Source organism: Chrysemys picta, chromosome 1 (assembly GCF_011386835.1).
Source record: "Chrysemys picta bellii isolate R12L10 chromosome 1, ASM1138683v2, whole genome shotgun sequence".
NCBI lineage: Eukaryota > Metazoa > Chordata > Testudines > Emydidae > Chrysemys > Chrysemys picta.
Window position 1 is genome coordinate 286764254 of NC_088791.1, and position 19876 is coordinate 286784129.

General features: G+C 48.9%; 1 protein-coding gene across 1 annotated transcript; it reads left to right on the forward strand.

Annotated features, from left to right (window-relative positions):
* Positions 1-6195: 6195 nt before the first annotated feature.
* On the forward strand, positions 6196-10969 carry LOC135980859 (uncharacterized). Its single transcript, XM_065581153.1, has 2 exons — positions 6196-6729; positions 8373-10969. Exon 2 carries the CDS (start codon positions 9423-9425, stop codon positions 10446-10448), a length of 1026 nt encoding a protein of 341 aa, XP_065437225.1. The 5' UTR covers positions 6196-6729; positions 8373-9422; the 3' UTR covers positions 10449-10969.
* Positions 10970-19876: the final 8907 nt, after the last annotated feature.

A 19876-nucleotide genomic window follows, 5' to 3' on the forward strand; every position in this document is an offset into this window, starting at 1 on the left:
TGCCTCATCTTCCAACAAAGGGATCTGCTTGTGTGAACATTTACCTCTGTGCAGGACCTCACTGACAATTTTCTTCAGGAAATAAGTTTATTTTCTTTTGGCATTTACAATATTTATTACCATGGACAGTTAATATTATAGGGACAGAGTGCATGGTATATCAGTGTTTAAATCCTTTAGGCTCCTTTGAAAATCCCAGCCTAAGTCTAAAAGTAGGTAACATACACCTTATTATGGCACTTTAGATCCACTTATCAATTTATAATTTACCATACCAGTCAACTTGTCCCAGTGACTTTTAGTGGAATTAGGCCATGGATGACTTTGGCCCATAATTACAGTACAAACCTGAACGTCATATAATAAGTATGTCCTCGATAGTGTCACAAATTATATTTCATATGTCTTCATAAAGGTCCATCTGATTTACACAATACTTTTATTTTTCATCCAGGCAGACTCTTGGAGAAGGTATATCATGTTTCCAGAGCTGCAATGTTAGTTAATTTAAATTATGTTGATGTTAAATGATGCAATGATGTTAAATTATGTTAGTTTAAAAAACTCTCTCTGTGCTAAGTTATTTCTAAAATTTTAATTGCAAATGTTTAATGAAGCCAATTTACCTTCCTATCTGTGTTTTTGCTCATATTCTCAATTTTAACATGGGGACATAAGTTCTATTTAAAAAGTAGACAAGTAGATACTCACTCTGCAGCTTCTTCTGCTACTCATTAATGTAACTCTAGCTAGAAATGTTAGTGAATAGATCAGGAAAACTGTTATGGACTTAGTACTATTAACCTACTGTATGCAAAATTTTGTTTGAGGTGTAAAAATTTGTGGCTGATTGTAGCGGGGTGATCATCCCGCTCCTGCCCTGAGGGGGTTAAAGCAGCCCTGGAGAGGACTGTGGTGGAGAAATGCTAGGCTGATTAGGGGAAGCAGCCACAGGTGGGGCCATGCCCCAGTCAGGCCACAGCTGGCCCTATAAGAAGGCTGAGGGCCAAGAACTGAAGGACATACTCTATCTAGTGAGAAAAGGACTTGACTGTCTGGGAAGCTAAGGCTCGTACCTAGGCTGGAGCAGTGCTGGGAAAGGGCAGAGGGAGCTGGGGAGCTCCAGCCTAGCAAAGCTGCAGGCTGAGTTAAGGGCCCACAAAAGGGTACTAGGGCTGCAGAGGGGAAGCCCAGGAATAGGCAGAGGCAGCTGCTCCAACCCCCCTTGCCGATGATGAGTGGTTTACAGACTGACATCTGCCCCAGTGAGCGGGGGCTAAATGGAGACTGGCAGTAGCCAGTGAGGCAAGGTGGGGATAGGGGGTTGGGAGTTCCCCTGGGACAGGAGACCCAGAGTGAGGGGGTACTGTGGTGGGCAGAACCTGTGGGCAAAGGGCACTGGGGTCTGGGAAGGATATGGGGCCAGCGGCAGGTGAGACACCGGCTTGCAGAGGGCACTGAAAAGAGCTAATTCCCTGGACGACCAGCAGGAGGTGCCGTGCCAGTGAGTCATCACCCTGTCACACTGATATAAACTCCATGGTATATGCTATCCATAAGAGTGCCTCCTTCACCTTTATATTTGGGGGTGGGGGAGGAAGGCAGTCATGCTAGGATACTCTGAATGGAGTTTTATTAACTTTTTTACTTTGTTTTTATTCCATAACAACCATCATAGAATAAGAGTAAAATATGATGATAAGTCTTTTAAAGAACAATCCTACGGAGAAACTCATATTGGGACATCTAAATAAATCTTTTCTGGGTTGCGGGTATGTGCTATGTTAGAGCACGAATCAGTGAAAACTATGGACTTCCACTGCCTTGAGTTTTGCACCTGTGCAAAATAAGTGCTGAATGGGTGTCCCACACTACCATATTAGATTGGTGGCATTATACATCCATTACGTATAAGTGTAAATGATGACACAAGGTCGAAAACCCAGAATCAGGTACAAATCCTCCCAGTTACTGACTTATGACGAATCTACATATCCTCCTTTGCAGCAAAGATGCAGTAGCTAATCCTGATTCTTAGCAGAAACAGTTGTAATAAGCAACAAGTCCATAACATTCATTATTTATTTAGGGTAGAGTTGCCAACTTTCTAATCGCAGAAAACTGAACACCCTTACACCACCCCCTGCCCCAAGGCCCGGCCCCGCCCCTGCCCCTTCTCCGAGACCTCGCTCCCCACTCAATCCATCCCCCCTCCCTCCATCGCTTGCTCTCCCGCACTGTTGCTTACTTGGTATTTTCACCAGGCTGGGGCGGGGGGTTGGGGTGCGGGCTCTGGGGTGGGGCCAAGGATGAGGGGTTTGGGGAGCAGGAGGGGGCTCCAGGATGGGGATGAAGGGTTCAGAGTGTGGGAGGGGGATCAGGGTTGGGGCAGGAGGGGGTGCAGGCTCTGGGAGGGAGTTTGGGTGCGGGAGGGGACTGGGGCAGGGGATTGAGGTGTAGGAGGGGGTGCGGGCTCCGGGAGGGAGTTTGGGTATGGGAGGAAGCTCAGGATTGGGGCAGGGGGTTAGAGCATGGAATAGGGTTTGGGGTGTGGACTCCGGACAGCGCTTACCTGAAGCGGCTCCCAGGAAGCAGCCAGCATGTCCCTCTGCATGCTACCCTTGCCCACAGGCACCGCCCATGCCTATAGACGCCACCCCGCAGCTCCCACTGGCTGCAGTTTCTGGCCAATGGGAGCTGCGAAGCCAGCTCTCAGGGCTGGGGCAGCGCATGGAGTCCCCGTGGCTGCCCCCAGCCAGAGGGACATGCCAGCCGCTTCCTGGGAGCTGTGTGGAGCTGGGCACAGAGCCTGCCTGCCCCACTGCACCGCCAACCGGACATTTAATGGCCCTGTCAGCAGTGCTGACCAGAGCCATCAGGGTCCCCTTTCAACGGGTGTTCTGGTCGAAAACCGGATACCTGGCAACCCTAATTTAGGGGTCATCATTTAACAGAGGCAACTAGACACACAGGAATGAGAAACCAGCAGCAAGGTGTTAACAGAAAAACAGGAAGGAAGACTCTGAGGGATGGTTAATCAGCAGGCTTATATTTAGCAGCTTCAGTTGGGCCAGCAAGCCTAGATGGGAAATTGCAAGCAGCACACTGGATAAGCAGGGGGGAAAAATATCTAGTAGTCTGCTCTGTAAATAGAAAGCATTGCTACATGGCATGAACATTGAAAATTCATCTCTGTTCTCTTTCATAAAGGACTGTATTTGTAAAATGGTCTCTCTGCAATAAAAAATAAACAAACAAGGTAAACCAATAAGGAAAAAGGAAATCTTCTTCAGGATTTACTTTAAATCTAGTCTCAAAATTCCCTTTCTTCAGGATTATGGCAAATAAAAGTCCTAAATTCCTTTGTCTTACTGTTTAAACAAAAAAAAAATACTTATTTTTTAAGGAGAAAAAAATAAATTCCAAAACTTCATTTAAAAACCATAAACAAAGTCATAGTTGTAGTACACGCTCCCTCCGTATGGTTGTTTAGTTTTCTACTAGCCAGTACCTGACTCCTTCTTCCTTTTCTCTTTATGAACTTCAGTCTTCAGACTGGTTTCCCGATAGAATTCAGGATTTACTTTAAATCTAGTCTCAAAATTCCCTTTCTTCAGGATTATGGCAAATAAAAGTCCTAAATTCCTTTGTCTTACTGTTTAAACAAAAAAAAAATACTTATTTTTTAAGGAGAAAAAAATAAATTCCAAAACTTCATTTAAAAACCATAAACAAAGTCATAGTTGTAGTACACGCTCCCTCCGTATGGTTGTTTAGTTTTCTACTAGCCAGTACCTGACTCCTTCTTCCTTTTCTCTTTATGAACTTCAGTCTTCAGACTGGTTTCCCGATAGAATATTGGGCTCCCCCTGCTTCTAGTTCTTTCCCATTAATCCTTGCCTTCCAGCAGAATTTGAGCCTGCAGCTAGGACTGTCATAAACATACAGCTAAGGGTAGCATAAAATCCCTCTTTACCCTGTAAAGGGTTAATTCCTCTTTTACCTGTAAAGGGTTAAGAAGCTCAGGTAACCTAGCTGACACCTGGCCAAAAGGACCAATAGGGGGACAAGATACTTTCAAATCTGGGGTGGGGGGGAAGGCTTTGTCTGTCTGTTCTGTGTGCTTGACAGATCAAGAAGGCAAGCAATCCAATTCCGTTAGAATTAAGAAGTACTAATAAGGGAATGCGTTAGTTTACTTTTATTTTGGCTTGTGATTTCCTTTGTCTAATAGGGAGGTTTATCCCTGGTTTTGTAACTTTAAGGTTTTGCCTAGAGGGGAGATCCTCTATGTTCTTGAGTCTTTTGTTACTCTGTAAAGTACTTACCATCCCGATTTTACACAGGTGATTCTTTTACCTTTTCTTTAATTAAAATTCTTCTTTTAAGAACCGGATTGATTTTTCATTGTTTTAAGATCCAAGGGTTTGGGTAGGTGTTCACCTGTACCAATTGATGAGGATATTATTCTCAAGCCTCCCCAGGAAAGGGGGTGTAGGGGTTTGGGGGATTATTCTCAAGCCTGCCCAGGAAGAGGAGTGAAGGGGCTTGGGGGAATATTTGGGGAAGGTAGGGCTCCAAGTGGCCCTCCCTAAATGTTTGTTTAAATCACTTGGTGGTGGCAGCGTTACTTAATCCAAGGTATAAGGGAGAATTTGTGCCTTGGGGAGTTTTTAGAAATAAGCTTAGGGGGTCTTCATGTGGGTCCCCATGTCTGTACCCTAAAGTTCATATTCATAAATGATCTGGAAAAAGGGGTAAACCATGAGATGTCAAAGTTTGCAGATGTTACAAAATTACTTAAGATAAGTCCAAAGCTGACTGCAAAGACTTACAAAGAGTCCTCACAAACCTGGGTGACTGGCCAAGAATATGGCAGATGAAATTTAATGTTGATAAATGCAAAGTAATGCACTCTGGAAAACATAATCACAACCATACATACAAAATTATGTGGTCTAAATTAGCTGCTACCACTTGAGAAAGAGATCTTGGAGTCATGGTGGATAGTGTTCTGAAAACATCTACTCAGTGTGCAGTGGCAGTCAAAGAAGCCAACAGAATGTTAGGAACTATTAGGAAAGAGATAGCTAATAGGACAGAAAATATCATAATGCCACTATATCAGGGGTTCCCAAACTTGGTTTGTGGCTTGTTCAGGGGTAAGCCCTTGGCGGGCCGCGGGACACTTTGTTTACCTGAGCATCTGCACGTATGGCCGCTCCCAGTTCCCAATGGCCATGGTTCGCCGTTCCCAGCCAATGGCCGGGCCACCACTTCCCACAGCTCCCATTGGCCAGGAACGGCGAACCGTGGCCACTGGGAGCTGTAAGCGGCTGTATCTGTGGACACTCAGGTAAACAAAGCATCTCATGGCCTTAGGGTGACCAGACGTCCCGATTTTGACGGGACAGTCCCGATTTTAGGGGACTTGTCCCGCGTCCCGACCTTACATTGGTCGGGACGCACTTTGTCCCGATATCCGGGGGACCGCGGCAAGCCGGCACCACCCACGTGTTCTTCCGGGGCTCTGGGGCAGCGCTGCACAGCTGAGCTCCCAGCTGGCGTCTGCCTGCCGGCCGGCAGGAACCTAAAGAATGCAGCAGCAGCCCGAGGCGCACACAGAGTGAGGCAGCAGGAATTTTCCACAGCTCGGCTGCATGCTGAGGGGGCGTGGTTTGTAGACGCTGGCAGTGGGCAGAGAGACTGAGTCCCCTTCACCCCCCTCGACTTGACCCGACCCGCCAGCGACGCGACCCTGGTGAGCACGGGGGCAGGGAGCCACGTTCTTTCAGAGGGGGCTAAGCATAGCAGTACCTATACCCCCCAGCCCGCTGGGAAGCAGCTCCTCTCTTGTGGAGGAAGGTGCCAGTGGGGGGTGGGGACATTGAGTGATTGGGGAGGGGTGTGTGAAAATAAAATAAAAAATAGGAGAGGAAAGAAATAAGCCAACGAGGGCAACTGTCCAGCAGGGTTGGGGGGAGGGAGGCTCAAGTTGTGACAAATGTTCTCAAGATTTCAATCAATCCTGTGTGCCTCAGTTTCCCCTAAATTTTGCATGGCTACCCAGTGGGGGAATGGCCAAGCAGGTGTGAAACCTGGAGGCCAAATGGGGGGCTCCCGGGGAGGGTGTGGGCGAAATGACTCCGATTCTGAACAGCTGCGGAGAAGGGAGCGGGGTGGGCTCAGGGGACACCCCCCACTACCTCCCAGCTGGGGGCTGCAAGCCTTTAGGAAACGGGATGAGCCCAGCCCTTACCTCTCTTGCTCTTGCCAATCTGCCCCGCTTGGGGGCAGGGGCGGCAGGTTATATGGGCTCGTGGTGCCCGAGCACCAGGAATATTCAAGGCTGGGGGCTGTGCTCCACCAATATTTGGAGCTGGGTTTCTCCCTTGGCCCTGCCTGGAGCGGGCCCCGGCCCCTGTAGGCCACCCCCCAAGTCCCTTCCCCCACCCCAGAGTTTCCCTGCCTGAAAGAAAAGAGCCCAGTGCCTCTCCCTTGCTTGCTTCTGCTTTGCTATTGGCTGCGGCTGCTTCTGCCTAAGGGCTATCGCACAAGAGCAGCAGGAGGGGGAGAGGGAAGGGGGGATGGGGGAGGAGGCACACATGTGTTTGGCAGCCCCCCTCCCCTCCCCCGGCAACCACCTGGAGGAGACGCCAAGGGGACTTCCTGCCAGGAGACGGACATCTGGAGTGGATCTCACTCACCTGAGCAGCTGCTGGGGCTTCGGTGAGTGTTTGACCCTGTGATCCACCCACCCCTCAGCCCCCACTCCTGCTCAACGTTGGGCAAGGGGCATCCCCATCCCCCACCCCCAGTGAGGGGCAGCAGGCTGCAGCAGGGGAGGAAGGAAGCCACATGTGATGGCAGCCCCCTCCCCCCCCAGACCCCACCCACCTACCACAGGGGAGATGGGGGAGGGGGGCTTCCTAGTCCTGAGCAGCTGGGGCTTGGGTGAATTTTGTGACACCCCCCCGCCCCACAGCCACCACCCTGCAGTCCCCACTCCTGCCCCACACTGGGCAAGGGGCAGCCCCATCCCCAGTGAGGCTATGGTGAGGGGCAGGAGCAGGGGAGGCCACACATGCAGGGCCGGCGCTTCCACTAGGCGGTCGCCTAGGGCGGCAGGATTTTGGGGGTGGCCACACCCCAGCCCACCCCAGAGCCCTTACCTGAGGGGAAAAACACGCAACTTAAAGTTGGTGGTCAGTTTGGAGTATCATTGTGTTTAGCACAATACTTGATTATTTTACACCCTTTAAAGTATATAACTAGTTGTATACAGGTGTTACGAAGTGGGAATGTTCTTAATGTTTTCTCTGAATACTGTGTGGGTGCCTCAGTTTCCCCTATGCAGTTCTTAAGGATCCAGATGGTGGGATAAGGGGGTATGATTGTTGTAAAGCCCTAGAGGGCCAGTGTGATGCCAGCTGCACAGAGAATGGCCAAAACCCTGCCTCCAGGCAACTGATGGCCTGGGCCGCTCTCCTGCAAGGTGCCAACTGAAGTTGTTGGAGAACAAAGAGATCAGGTGGCCTCCTAATGCCTGGAAAAGAGACAAAGGCCAGAGCAGGGAGTGTCAGTGCCTGTGCGGACTTCCAGGAAGCGCATGGTGTGGAAGGGGATGCTGGGATGCTCTGGAACCACTCCTTTAAAGCCAATCAGGACTCTGGGGGAGCCTCCTCTCTCTGAGCATACTGTCTCCAGGGCAAGAAGCTTACACCTTCCTGGGTCTGACCTCGGAGCATTCAGCATGCCCTTCCACACCGTGCGCTTCCCGCAGCGGGTCCGCCCAGGCAGGTCCTGGGGCAGCCAGAGGACCCTGCACTCCAACTCTGCAGTCAGATGTGACTCTCAGCCAACCAGTAAAACAGAAGGTTTATTAGACGACAGGAACACGGTCTAAACCAGAGCTTGTAGGTACAGAAAACAGGACCCCTCAGTCAGGTCCATCTTTGTGGGTGGGTGGGGGGGTGGAAAGCCCAGACCCAAGTTCTGGGCCTCTCCCCATTTCCCCAGCCAGCTCCAAACTGACACTCCCTCCTCTGGCCTTTGTGTCTCTTCCGGACAAGGAGGCCATCTGATCTCTTTGTCCCCAACACCTTCCGTTGGCACCTTGCAGGGGAAACTGAGGCACCCACACAGTATTCAGAGAAAACATTAAGAACATTCCCACTTTGTCACAACAGGTGCAACAAAATATAATACTGTATATTGAAGCAGGCATCTGCTTGATGTACAATCGGGATGCCATTGTCCCGATATTCAGGTAAAATTTTACATTTGGTAGTGAAATAGAAAATTAATTGATTGGGAATGTCCCATTAAACCTGATTGTGATTGGTTATCTACTGGCATTTTTGGTTTTTCAGGTTGTTTTCTGGTGTAATGCAAATTTACGGTAGTGTACAGTTCTGAACCACAGTGCATACCGTAGGACAAACTACAGTGGGCACGTAAGAAGCACAGAGACTGCGCAGTTCTTTTCAGTGGCTAGCTATCTAGCTAACGGTCTTCAGCCGAAAACCCCACCTGAAATGGCAACGGCAAGGGAGGAGCCAACTACCAAAAACCAAAAGAGACAGTGCAGATACAGGACAGAATGGGAAGCCACTTACACCTGGATTCGGAAATCCTATGTGTGTGATTCAAAAGCCTTTTGTAAAACATGCAGGAAGGAATTTACCATTTGCCATAGCGGTGAGTCTGATGTTAAGCATCATGCTGAATCAAAAAATCATGGACAAAACACCCAGACTCACAAGAGCAATACCATGGTCTCACATTTTTTCAGGAAGCCAAATGAATCCTTCAATAACAAGGTTATCACTGTTGAGCTAACTCAAGTTTACAACACAGTAGTCCATCAACACTCCTATCGCTCGTGTGACTGTGAACTTAAACTGGCACCTACCTTCTATCCAGATTCAATGATTGCAAAGCATATCAGCTGTGGCCGGACTAAAGCGGAGGCATTGCTCAAAAATGTGCTGTCACCGCTCTCAACAGAATTTTTAAAAGACCTAAGCAAGCCAGATGGTCCCTATTTCTCAGTTGCCACAGATGCATCTAACAAGGGCAATGTGAAAACTTTCCCCTTATCACTGAGATACTGGACACCTGAACATGGGGTCCAAAATAAACTGTTAGACTTCTATGAGCAAAGCGAAGAGACTGCAGAGGCAATAAGCAACATATTACTTGAAAAACTTGCGACACACAAACTAGACCTAAACAAAGTGTCTTCCTACTGTGCTGATAATGCAAATGTGAATTATGGAAAGCGACAATCAGTGTACCAGAATTAAAAAAAACAAAATGAAAATATCTTGCCAGCAAACTGCCCTGCCCATATTGTGCACAATGCCGTGAAACATGGTAGCAATACCCTACAAGTTGACATTGAGATTCTGGTGACTAAGATGTTCAATCATTTCAGCAGTTCTTCTAAGAGAGTAGCAGCACTGAAGGATATGTTTGACTTTGTGGATATGGAGTATGTCACTTTACTGCGCCATGTTCCGACGCGCTGGTTGAGTCTTTTCCCAGCTGTAAACAGGCTTGTAAATACGTGGCAGGCTGTTAAGTGCTACTTTGTTTCTCTGGGCAGTGAGAAGTGCCCAAAATTTCTATGGATGCTGTTCTCAGACAGGGAAAACGGTGAACAAGGTGAGGGGCCTAGCAAAGTTGAGGTTCATCTGTTTTTCCTCCAGAATGTCCTGAAAATCTTCAATGATACTGTGCTCTGTTTGGAAAATGAGAGTATGACAGCATGTGAACTGTATGCCATAATGAATACTCTGAGAATTAAACTTCAGCAACGGAAAAATGACAAATTCTTTGGCTCCAAAGTTGAAAGAGCATTAACTGAGATGCTGCCTGTCACTGCTGCATGTCTCCAGAAAGACTTCTTGAACTTTTACAATGTGTCGATCCTATATTTGGAGAAATGGTTTGATTTTTCAACAGCTGGCTACTTGTTCAATACCCAGTGCTTGAACATCAAAGTTAATAGGATATTCGAATTCAACAATCTGTCTGCAGCCGTGACAGCTGTAAACCTTCAGAAAACAGTGGATCTTGATCAGCTCTATGATGAGTACTGTATCATCAAAGACATCAACTCCAAGTTGGAGTCTGGAAACTATTCAGTTGGGGAACTCTGGTCTCAACTGCTGAGAAACAAGGACAGTAGCACTGAATTCCCGAACATGGCAAAGCTGGTGTCATATGTGCTCAGTATACCCGTAAGCAATGCATACTCTGAGCGTGCACTTTCAATCATGAAAGGTGCATGGACTGATGTCCAGAATCGAAGCAGCATAGACTTGGTGCGGAGTGAAACCCTTGTCAAAATGAATTTCCAGATGAGTTGCAAGGACTTCTACAGCTTTGTGATTGCCCAGAAGCAAGTTATGGCTATGGCAAAGTCAGCCAAAAAGTACTAGATTTCTGGCATATCTGAGAGAGATGCAAATTGGGAAGTTGATTTATTGACTGAATAAAAAACCCGGCCCTTTACCCCTGTTGTTTGTTTAGTGTACAAATAAATCTGTTTGTTTAAATATGTATTATGATTAAGTCTATAATTTAGACTCACTGATTCCAGACCTTTGTGATGTAGTTTGCTTCAGCTGTCAGTGGCTGAAGCTGCGGCTGAAGGCAGGACTGGGGCCTCCCCTCTGTGACTGCGGCTGGAGCCAGACCTAGAACCAGGACCCTTCACTCCCCTGCCCTGCAACTGGATCTGACTTTGCAACCAGGATCCTGCGCCCCTGTCCTGCAGCTTCAGGCGGGGGCTGGAGCCGGAGCCCTGTGCCCCTAGCCCCATGCCTTCTACTGGGGGCTGGAGCTGGGGCCATGAGTCCTTGCCCTGTGTCTTGTGGTGCGGGCTGCAGCAGGGGCCGTACAACCCCTCTTGCAGCTTGCTAGGGCCCCCCCTCATGGCTGTGTGCACCTGTGTCTGTCATCGTCGTCTCCCCCCCCCCCCCCTCGCCCAATGTGTCCTGATATTTCACTCTTGCGATCTGGTCACCCTACATGGCCTGCCAGGGGCTTACCCTGAACAAGCCAGGTTAATAGCCATTTATGGACCTATCCTCCATGAAATTATCTAATTCTTTTTTGAACCCATTTTCAGGCTCTCTGCACAGGTACTATGGCGGAGAATGGTTTGGAAGAGTTATCTGAGGGAAGGGATCAGAAGGAGACCCCATCGACTGGAAGGCATGGGATGCATTGTTCTAGGGATGGGGGTTCCAAGACCATCACTCCCAAGATGAGGAGACAGGTGGGATGTTGTTCCAGGAATAAGGATTGCTAGGAAGAGTAGGGATCCACCTAATGAAGAGAGGGAAGAGCATCTTCACAGGCAGGCTTGCTAACCTAGTGAGGAGGGCTTTAAACTAGGTTTGCTGGGGCACAGTGACATAAGCCCAGAGGTAAGTGGAGAAATGGGATACCGGGAGGAAACACAAGGAGGAGGGTGCAACAGGGGTGTACCTCAGTCCCTGGAAAAATCATGGAACAGGTCCTCAAGGAATCCATTTTGAAGCACTTGGAGAAGAGGAAGGTGATCAGGAACAGTCAAAATGGATTCACCAAGGGCAAGTCATTTCTGACCAACCTGATTGCCTTCTATGGCGAGATAACTAGCTCTTTGGATATGGTGAAAGCAGTGGACGTGATATATCTTGACTTTAGCAAAGCTTTTGATACGGTCTCCCACAATAATCTTGCCAGCAAGTTAAAAAAGTATGGATTGGAGGAATGGATTATAAGGTGGAAGAAAGCTGGCTAGATCATCAGGCTCAATGGGTTGTGATCAACAGCTCGATGTCTAGTTGGCAGCATGCCCCAGGGGTCAGTCCTGTGGCTGGTTGTGTTCAACAGCTTCATTAATTATCTGGATGATGGGATGGACTGCACCCTCAGCAAGTTTGCAGATGACACTAAACTGGGAGGAGTGGTAGATACGCTTGTTGCCGGCCCAGAGGTTAGAAAATATGTATTCATAAGCTGGATAAGAGCCTCTCTGCCTCCGTGCGTGGTTTGATGCAGTTTCTGCAACACTGGTCGGATCAGGCCCTTGGGCAGGAGGATTTTTCCCTCTGTGGAATAAAGCCATCCCTCCTTTTCCTGGAGACTGAGCCTGTCAGCCAGGTTTCTGTCATCATGGGAGTACTGAGGAGCTGCAAGCTCACCTACTGATGGGATGAGGGCATGCATTTGGGCATTCTCCTCTGTTGGTGGTTTCAGGGTAGCAGCACGGTTGGCTTCCCTGTCTGCTCTGGCATTGCCCTTGGTTATATCTTGATCTTCCTTTTGATGGGCTCTGCAATGCACCACTGCTACTGCTGAGGGGAGTTGTACTGCCTCTAACAGCCGGAGAATTTGAGACCCATGCTTAACTGGGGAGCCTTGGGCTGTTAGCATTCCCCTTTGCTTCCACAGACCAGCGTGAGCATGCAATACCCCAAAAGCATACTTTGAATCAGTAAAGATATTAACCCGTTTGTCTTTTGCCAGCTCGAGTGCACGAGTCAGGGCCACTAGTTCAGCAAGCTGGGCAGATGTCCCAGCAGGTAAACTTTCAGCTTCCACGGTATCATGAAGTGTCACAATAGCATAACCAGCCCTCCTTTGCCCATCCACAACGGCACTACTGCCATCGGTATACCATTCCAAGTCAGCATTTGGGAGTGGTTGATCTTTTAAATCTGGGCGGCTGGAGTATTGTGTATCTATGATTTCCAGACAGTCATGTTCCTGCTTTTCTGTCTCTGGTAGCAGGGTAGCTGGATTAAGGGAGGGACAGGTTTGCAGGGTAACTTCAGGATTGTCTAACAGTTTTGCCTGGTACCGAGCAACCCGAGCCTGTGTGAGCCAGAGACCACCCTTAGTATCCAGCAGGGCTTGAACCATATGGGGAATATACACTTGCACAGTTCCTACCAGTATCAGTTTTTCAACTTCCCCAAGCACTAGGGCAGTGGCTGCGACCGCCCTCAAGCATGCTGGCCACCCCTTTGCAACTTGATCCAGTTGTTTAGAGAAATATGCCACGGGATGTTTCCAAGTGCCTAATAACTGAGTAAGCACTCCCAGGGCTATCCCTTTCCTTTCATGCACATACAGTTGGAACGGCTTAGAGAGATCCGGCAGACCCAGCGTTGGGGCTTCCATCAGCTTCCTTTTCAAGATTTTAGATGCCCTGTCCGCTTCTGGGGACCAGTGAAAGGGGTCATGATCCGCTCCCTTAACACATTCATACAGAGGTTTAGCCCACAGTCCATACTCTGCAAAAGCCTGCCATGCCCAAAAATGCCCTGAGCCGTTTACGGTTGCTAGGGATAGGAACTTGGCAGATAGCCTCCTTTCTTTCATTTGAGAGCTGCCTCTCCCCCTATCTTATGTGAAATCCCAGATACTGTACTTCTGAGAGAGCAATTTGAGCCTTGCTCCGAGCTACCCTGTATCCTCGGAGTCCAACAAAGTTCAGGAGACTCACAGTGGCTTTGAGACAAGGGATTAGACCCACAGCAGCAATTAGCAAGTCATCTACATATTGCAGGAGCAGGACTCTGTCCGAATTATTCCACTCCTCCAAGTCTCTGTCCAGAGCCTGGCCGAACAGAGTGCGGGAATTTTTAAATCCCTGGGCCAATACTGTCCAGGAAAGCTGCTTTTTAACCCTTCTGTTGTCCTCCCACTCGAAGGAGAATATCTCCTGAGATTGGGTGTCGACTGGAATTGTGAAAAAAGCGTCTTTTAAATCTAGGACCGAGAAATGGGTATACTGCCCCCCTATAGAGGCCAGCAGTGTATATGGGTTTGGAACCAGGGGGTGCAGAGTCTTAACCCGTTCATTGACTACCCTGAGGTCCTGTACCAGCCGATACATGCCATTGGGCTTTTGCACGGGCAGAATGGGGGTGTTCCAAGCTGACTGGCATTCTCATAGTACACCGTACTCTAGGAACCGATCTATAGTCTCTTGCAGTCCCTCTCTGGCTTCCCTCTTAATCGGATACTGTTTGATTCGCACTGGGCTTTTTCCTGGAAGGAGCTGAATATGAACAGGGGTTTGATGGGTTGCCTTCCCTGGGACCCCTGATGCCCAGACAAGGGGATACACCTGGTCCTCCCACTGGTTCCACTCTGGGGCTTGCATGTCTGAGGGTTCAACTGCAAGGGTCATTATCCAAGCATTCTCAGGGGGTAAGGTGAGAGTTATATCATCTTGAGTGAAATGCAGGGTGGCACCCAAGCGACAAAGCAGGTCCCGTCCTAGTAGGGGTGTTGGACAATCGGGGAGGTAAACCAGCTTGTGAGATACAGTTCTGTTTCCCAAAGCACATTCCACTAGAGCATACAGTGGGCACTTAGTTCCTTTCCCTGTGGGACCCACCACTGTGAGGGAGTCTGCCACTGGCAGCTGAAGGGGTTGATTTACAGGTCCGTGCTGCTCCATAGTCAACTAAAAAGTCTATTTCTGAATTTCCCACCCTCATTTTTACTCAGGGTTCCGGGGGCAGGACGATCCGTCTCCCCTGACACCCCTAGTCTTGATCCTCCGCTGCCATCATAGGGGGTACCTTCCCTTTCAGGGCACTCATTTTCCAATGTCCCTCCTTTCAGCATATGGCACACTGGTTGTGACCCAAGCACCTCTCCTGGGAACCGGGGCGCCCATGTCCATGACCTCTCATTCCCTGGCCCCTTTCATCTTTCTGTGACCTTCCTCTGCCGCCGGCCTGCACCGCTGCTACCATCATTTTCACTTGCCTCTTTTCCTTCTCTCCTTCTCTAAGGGTGTAAGCCCTATTTGCAGTCTCCAAAATCTGAGTGTAGTGAGGCAGCCTGGCTCCCAGTCGCCCCTGCGAGGGACCAGCCAGAACAGCCGCTAGAGTGGGCGGAGTCACCCGGAATTCAAGGGGCGGGACAGGAAGTATAAATGCCCGGCCCCAGCGCTCGGTTGCCGTCCGACCGCGGGAGAGGACAGACGCTGGTGCCCGAGCTCCTGCTGGGCCGAGCCTGCCCCGAACCCGGTATCCTGAGCAGGACTGGCCGAGCCTGCCCCGAGCCCGGTATCCTGAGGAGCGGACTGAACTTCCCCTCACCGAGGGTCCAGAGGAGCCGCCCAACCTACCCAGTGCTAGCTGCCCTGAGGAGCCAATGATCTGGGACACAGCAGACGAGGCTAAGGACGTGCAGGTACCCATGGAGGAGGAGATGGGAAGTGGCCCGGGGATAGCAGACCCCGAACCCATGTCAGTGTGTTGCGGTCAGGATCCCCACTGACCCAGCAGCCGATGGATTGCTGCTGACAGGGCCCCGGGCTGGAACACAGTGGAGTGGGTGGGCCTGTGTTCCCCCCTGCCACCCCACCCCGGGTGGCAGTCTCTCCTCCTCCTCTACCCTCAAGCCAATGCTCAGCCCCTGCCTGAGGGCCTGAGCCCCTGAACTACTGTTTGTTTGCTCAGCCCCTGCCTGAGGGCCTGAGCCCTGAACTACTGTTTGTTTGCTCAGCCCCTGCCTGAGGGCCTGAGCCCTGAACTACTGTTTGTTTGCTCAGCCCCTGCCTGAGGGCCTGAGCCCGGGACTACCGGTTGCTCGCGGCCCCGCCCCGACCTAGGGCTTGGACCTGTGAGACTGATCTGTTCCCCAGCCTCGTGTAGTGAGGCGGCCTGGCTCCCAGTCGAGGGGGTACTCTCTAGAGCCTGTGGGGGTGCTGGAGACGAAGGGGACACCGATTCTGCCATTACAACTGTGGGAGGGTTCTGGGGATTAGCAGTAGTTACTACCGAGTCTGTCGGAGTCAAATGGCACTTGTGCAAAATATCAGTCCTATTTCTTAACACCATAAACGTATACGCATAGAGATGTTCATTCCATTTACCTGTTCGCTGACAAAACAAAAGTAACTGAAGGATTGTGCTGTAATTAAGTGATCCTTCCGGTGGCCACCTTTCCTGGCACTCTAGCTGGTATTGAGGCCAGTCAACTGTACAGAATCCTTTTAATTTACTTTTAAGCATCGAATCTGACCCAAACACATCCCAATTTTCTAGAACGCATTCTAAGGGCGTACACTATGCCCCGCCTGCTGTACTCTGTCCCTGCCCCATACTGTAGCAGGCAAAAAGTCCCCACTGAACTGTTCCTACCTTATCCAAGGGTCCGGTTCCTCACCGTCGCCCCCAACTGCTTCTCCACTACTCGAGTGCGTTGCACCGTTGTGCCCTCCGGGGTCGATCACACCACGTCTCAGCCGAGGCCCCCGATGAAGTCACCGGTGCGCGCTGGACGTCGGTCGTCACCATAATCCGTCGACCTCCAGGAGAGATCCGGTCAAGGCTAAATTTCAGCCTCGAGCTCCATGTTGGGCGCCAAAACTGTTGCCGGCCCAGAGGGCCCCGAGGGGGCAACAGGGTTTGTTGCCCGGTGGGCGCCGCACCAATAGATACACCAGGGTGGAGAAGCAAACAAAGTTTATTTGAGATCTCAAAGTGGTGCAGGGAGACAGGCACGTCTCAAATCAAGCACAGCACATACAAGCAGGTTTCCCATTTTATATTCCAAGCTGTTTTGAGTAAGCCTTTTGTTCTGGTTTCTCCCTCCTACCCCTCCCTACCCGATAGCAGTTACAGCAGGTGTAACTTGTGCATGTTAGAAAAATTCCCGTTCGCGTGCTTATCTTCGGCCTTGTAAGCTCTACGCAGTAGGCCTTTTCCTCCCCCTTCCCCCCCCGTTATCAATACTATTTCTGCTAGTGCGAGCAAAACTGCAGCTGTCTGCTAAAAAAAGCTGACCATTACATATTCTGCTTCAGCATTAGGCTGCTAGCATGTAGGCTGGTCAAGGTTCACAAGATGGAGTTACTGTGGCTCACTTAGACCCAGAGCAGAGGGGTTTCATCGGCACTTATGGCCTTCCATCCCTCCGAGTTACCTGGTAGCTATGCCTAGTGACGTCAACACGCTGGAGGGTAGGGATAGGGTCCAGAGTGACCTAGACAAATTAGAAGATTGGGCCAAAAGAAATCTGATGAGGTTCAACAAGGACATGTGCAGAGTCCTGTACTTAGGATGGAAGAATCCCATTCACTGTTACAGACTAGGGACCGAATGGCAGCAGTTCTGCAGAAAAGGACCTAGGCGTTACCATGGATGAGAAGCTGGATATGAGTCAACAGTGTGCGCTTGTTGCCAAGAAGGCAAAGGCATTTTGGCCTGTATAAGTAGGGGCATTCCCAGCAGATCGAGGGATGTGATCATTCCCCTCTATTTGACATTGGTGAGGCTTCATCCGGAGTACTGTGTCCAGTTTTGGGCTCCACATTACAAGAAGGATATGGAAAAATTGGAAAGAGTCCAGCGGAGGGCAACAAAAATGATTAGAGGGCTGGAGCACATGGCTTATGAGGAGACGCTGAGGGAACTGGGATTGTTTAGTCTGCAGAAGAGAAGAATGAGCGGGGATTTGATAGCTGCTTTCAACTACCTGAAAGGGAGTTCCGAAGAGGATGGATCTAGACTGTTCTCAGTGGTACCAGGTGACAGAACAAGGAGTAATGGTCTCAAGTTGCAGTGGGGGATGTTTTGGTTGGATATTAGGAAAAACTTTTTCACTAGGAGGGTGGTGAAGCATTGGAATGGGTTACCTAGGGAGGTGGTCGAATCTCCTTCCTTAAAGGTTTTTAAGGCCCAGCTTGACCAAGTTCTGGCTGGGATGATTTAGTTGGGGATTGGTCCTGCTTTGAGCAGAGGGTTGGACTAGATGACCTCCTGAGGGCCCTTCCAACCCTGATATTCTATGATTCTATGATTTAGGCTACAAATATGGTCAGGTTAACAGTTCAGGTAACTTAAGTGGGCCCATTATGACATCAGATCGTAACTCAACCAATCACCATTCTATCTTGACAGTTAATTTGCATGTTTCAATTCTATTGCCTGTATTGACTCAGTGGCATGAGGGTCACGTGGATCAAGAATTTTCATTGGTAGATCACTCGGTCCAACCATCATTACTGTTAGAGGTTAAGTGTCAGTGCTTGAAAGAATTCTCATGGCACTTCTGCCTCAGATCAACTGCACATCGAGGCAGCACTGACAGGGGAACTGAGGCAGGAGTGCTGGGGAAGACCTTAAAACACAAAGACATTGGGAATCAGTGTCTGATGTCTTCCTGCCATGCTTCACGTAGCATTGGTCTCACTAACACTGCCCTCCGAACGAATAAGTCATGTGCAAATTAAGAGCTAAATTAACCAGTAAGCTTGGGCTTCTTTATGCTGCTAAGGGTATACTAGTGAATCTGCACTGACAAGTTGAAATTTAAAAAATGATTTAAAATTAATACCATATATCTTAAAATTATTAGAAATATCACTTGGTAGTATTCTCCTTGGGTTTAGTGTTCAAGTATGACATTTTAAATATTTTTTTTGTTAGTCAATATTTCTAGAACCTTTGTATTCTTTGCACTTATGCTAAGCTGTATAACTGTGAACCATGCTCCCAGCATGCTTTGCATTTATGTTAAACTTACAGTGAACTAAGTATGACCTCTGTTCTCGGTACATGTAGGAACTGATAACAATTAGTGGCGTGGATGTATGTTCTGTTAATGCTTGCCAAATTGCATACTGTGGTAGGTACAACTGAGAGAGAAAATTAGTGCAGGTGCTAGGGATAATTGGGGCAGATGCTTCTATACCTTGAAAAATAAGTAAAAAACTAGATAAGAAAGAGAAGGAAGGTTTATAATAATTGATGTATTTGATGTAAAACAAAGAGGGCAGGCTCGTGCTGCAGGCCTGTTTCATTGCTGTGTAAACTTCTGGGCTCAGATTGGAACCTGGGTTCTAGGACTCCGTAAAGTGGGAGGGTCCCAGAGCTTGGGGGCTCCAGTCTGAGCCCAGAAATCTACACAGCAATGAAACCGCCTGAGCCCCAGGAGCCCGAGTTGGCTGGCATGGGCCAGCTGCAGGTATCTAGCTGCTGTTAAGACATACCCTGAATCTCTACAGTGTTATTTTATTCATGCAGCCCAGCTCTGGGAGCTTGTCAGCTGACCCAGGTTCTAAGACTCACGTAAATGACCTAGCAGGAAGGAAGCAGCAGCAGCAGGATCAGGCTCATTCTAGAATATGAGAGAGACAAGGTAAGGTGAGGTAATATCTTTTAATGGACCAACTTGTGTTGGTAAAAGAGACAAGCTTTCAATCCAAACAGAGTTCTTCTTGAGGTCTCTGTGGCTTGAAAGCTTGTCTCTCTCACCAACAGAACTTGTTCCAATAAAACATATTGCCTCACCCACCTTGTCTCTCTAATATCCTGGGACCGACACAGCTACAACTATGCTGCATATCCCAGAATATGGACAGTTTGTTTCTGGCAGGAAGGGGAATTAAGCAATAGTGTAGAAAAGAGACTGGGGTTGGGAGATTCTGGACAAGCAAGTTAAAGCTCCAATCCTGCAAACATCCACTTGTTTAAGTGTATGCATATGATTAGTCTATTGAAGTCAGATGGATAAAATTAAATATATGCATAAATGTTTGCAGAATTGGGGCCCTTGTTGTGTAACTGTCAGAGCTTGTCTTCACTGCAACAGTTAGCTTGGAGTTAGTACATTAGAGTTATGACACTTGAGCTTTTTGGAATGAGGGCAATCACACTTTGAAACAACACTGGAGTTACATAGTATGATTGGATTAGCTAATAATCCATGCTGAAGAATCAGAGAGGGCAGTGCAGAATGGTGAAGAAAATTGGCAGCATGTGACCTCCAAAGAAGAAAGAGGAGAACCCATGTAGTCCCAGTGCAAATAGAGGTAAGAAGCCATTTTCAGGCTCTCTGCACAGGT

What these genes read in the sequence shown, in the direction of transcription:
- LOC135980859 (XM_065581153.1), top strand. Translation starts at nt 9,423, where the DNA reads ATGTTCAATCATTTCAGCAGTTCTTCTAAGAGAGTAGCAGCACTGAAG.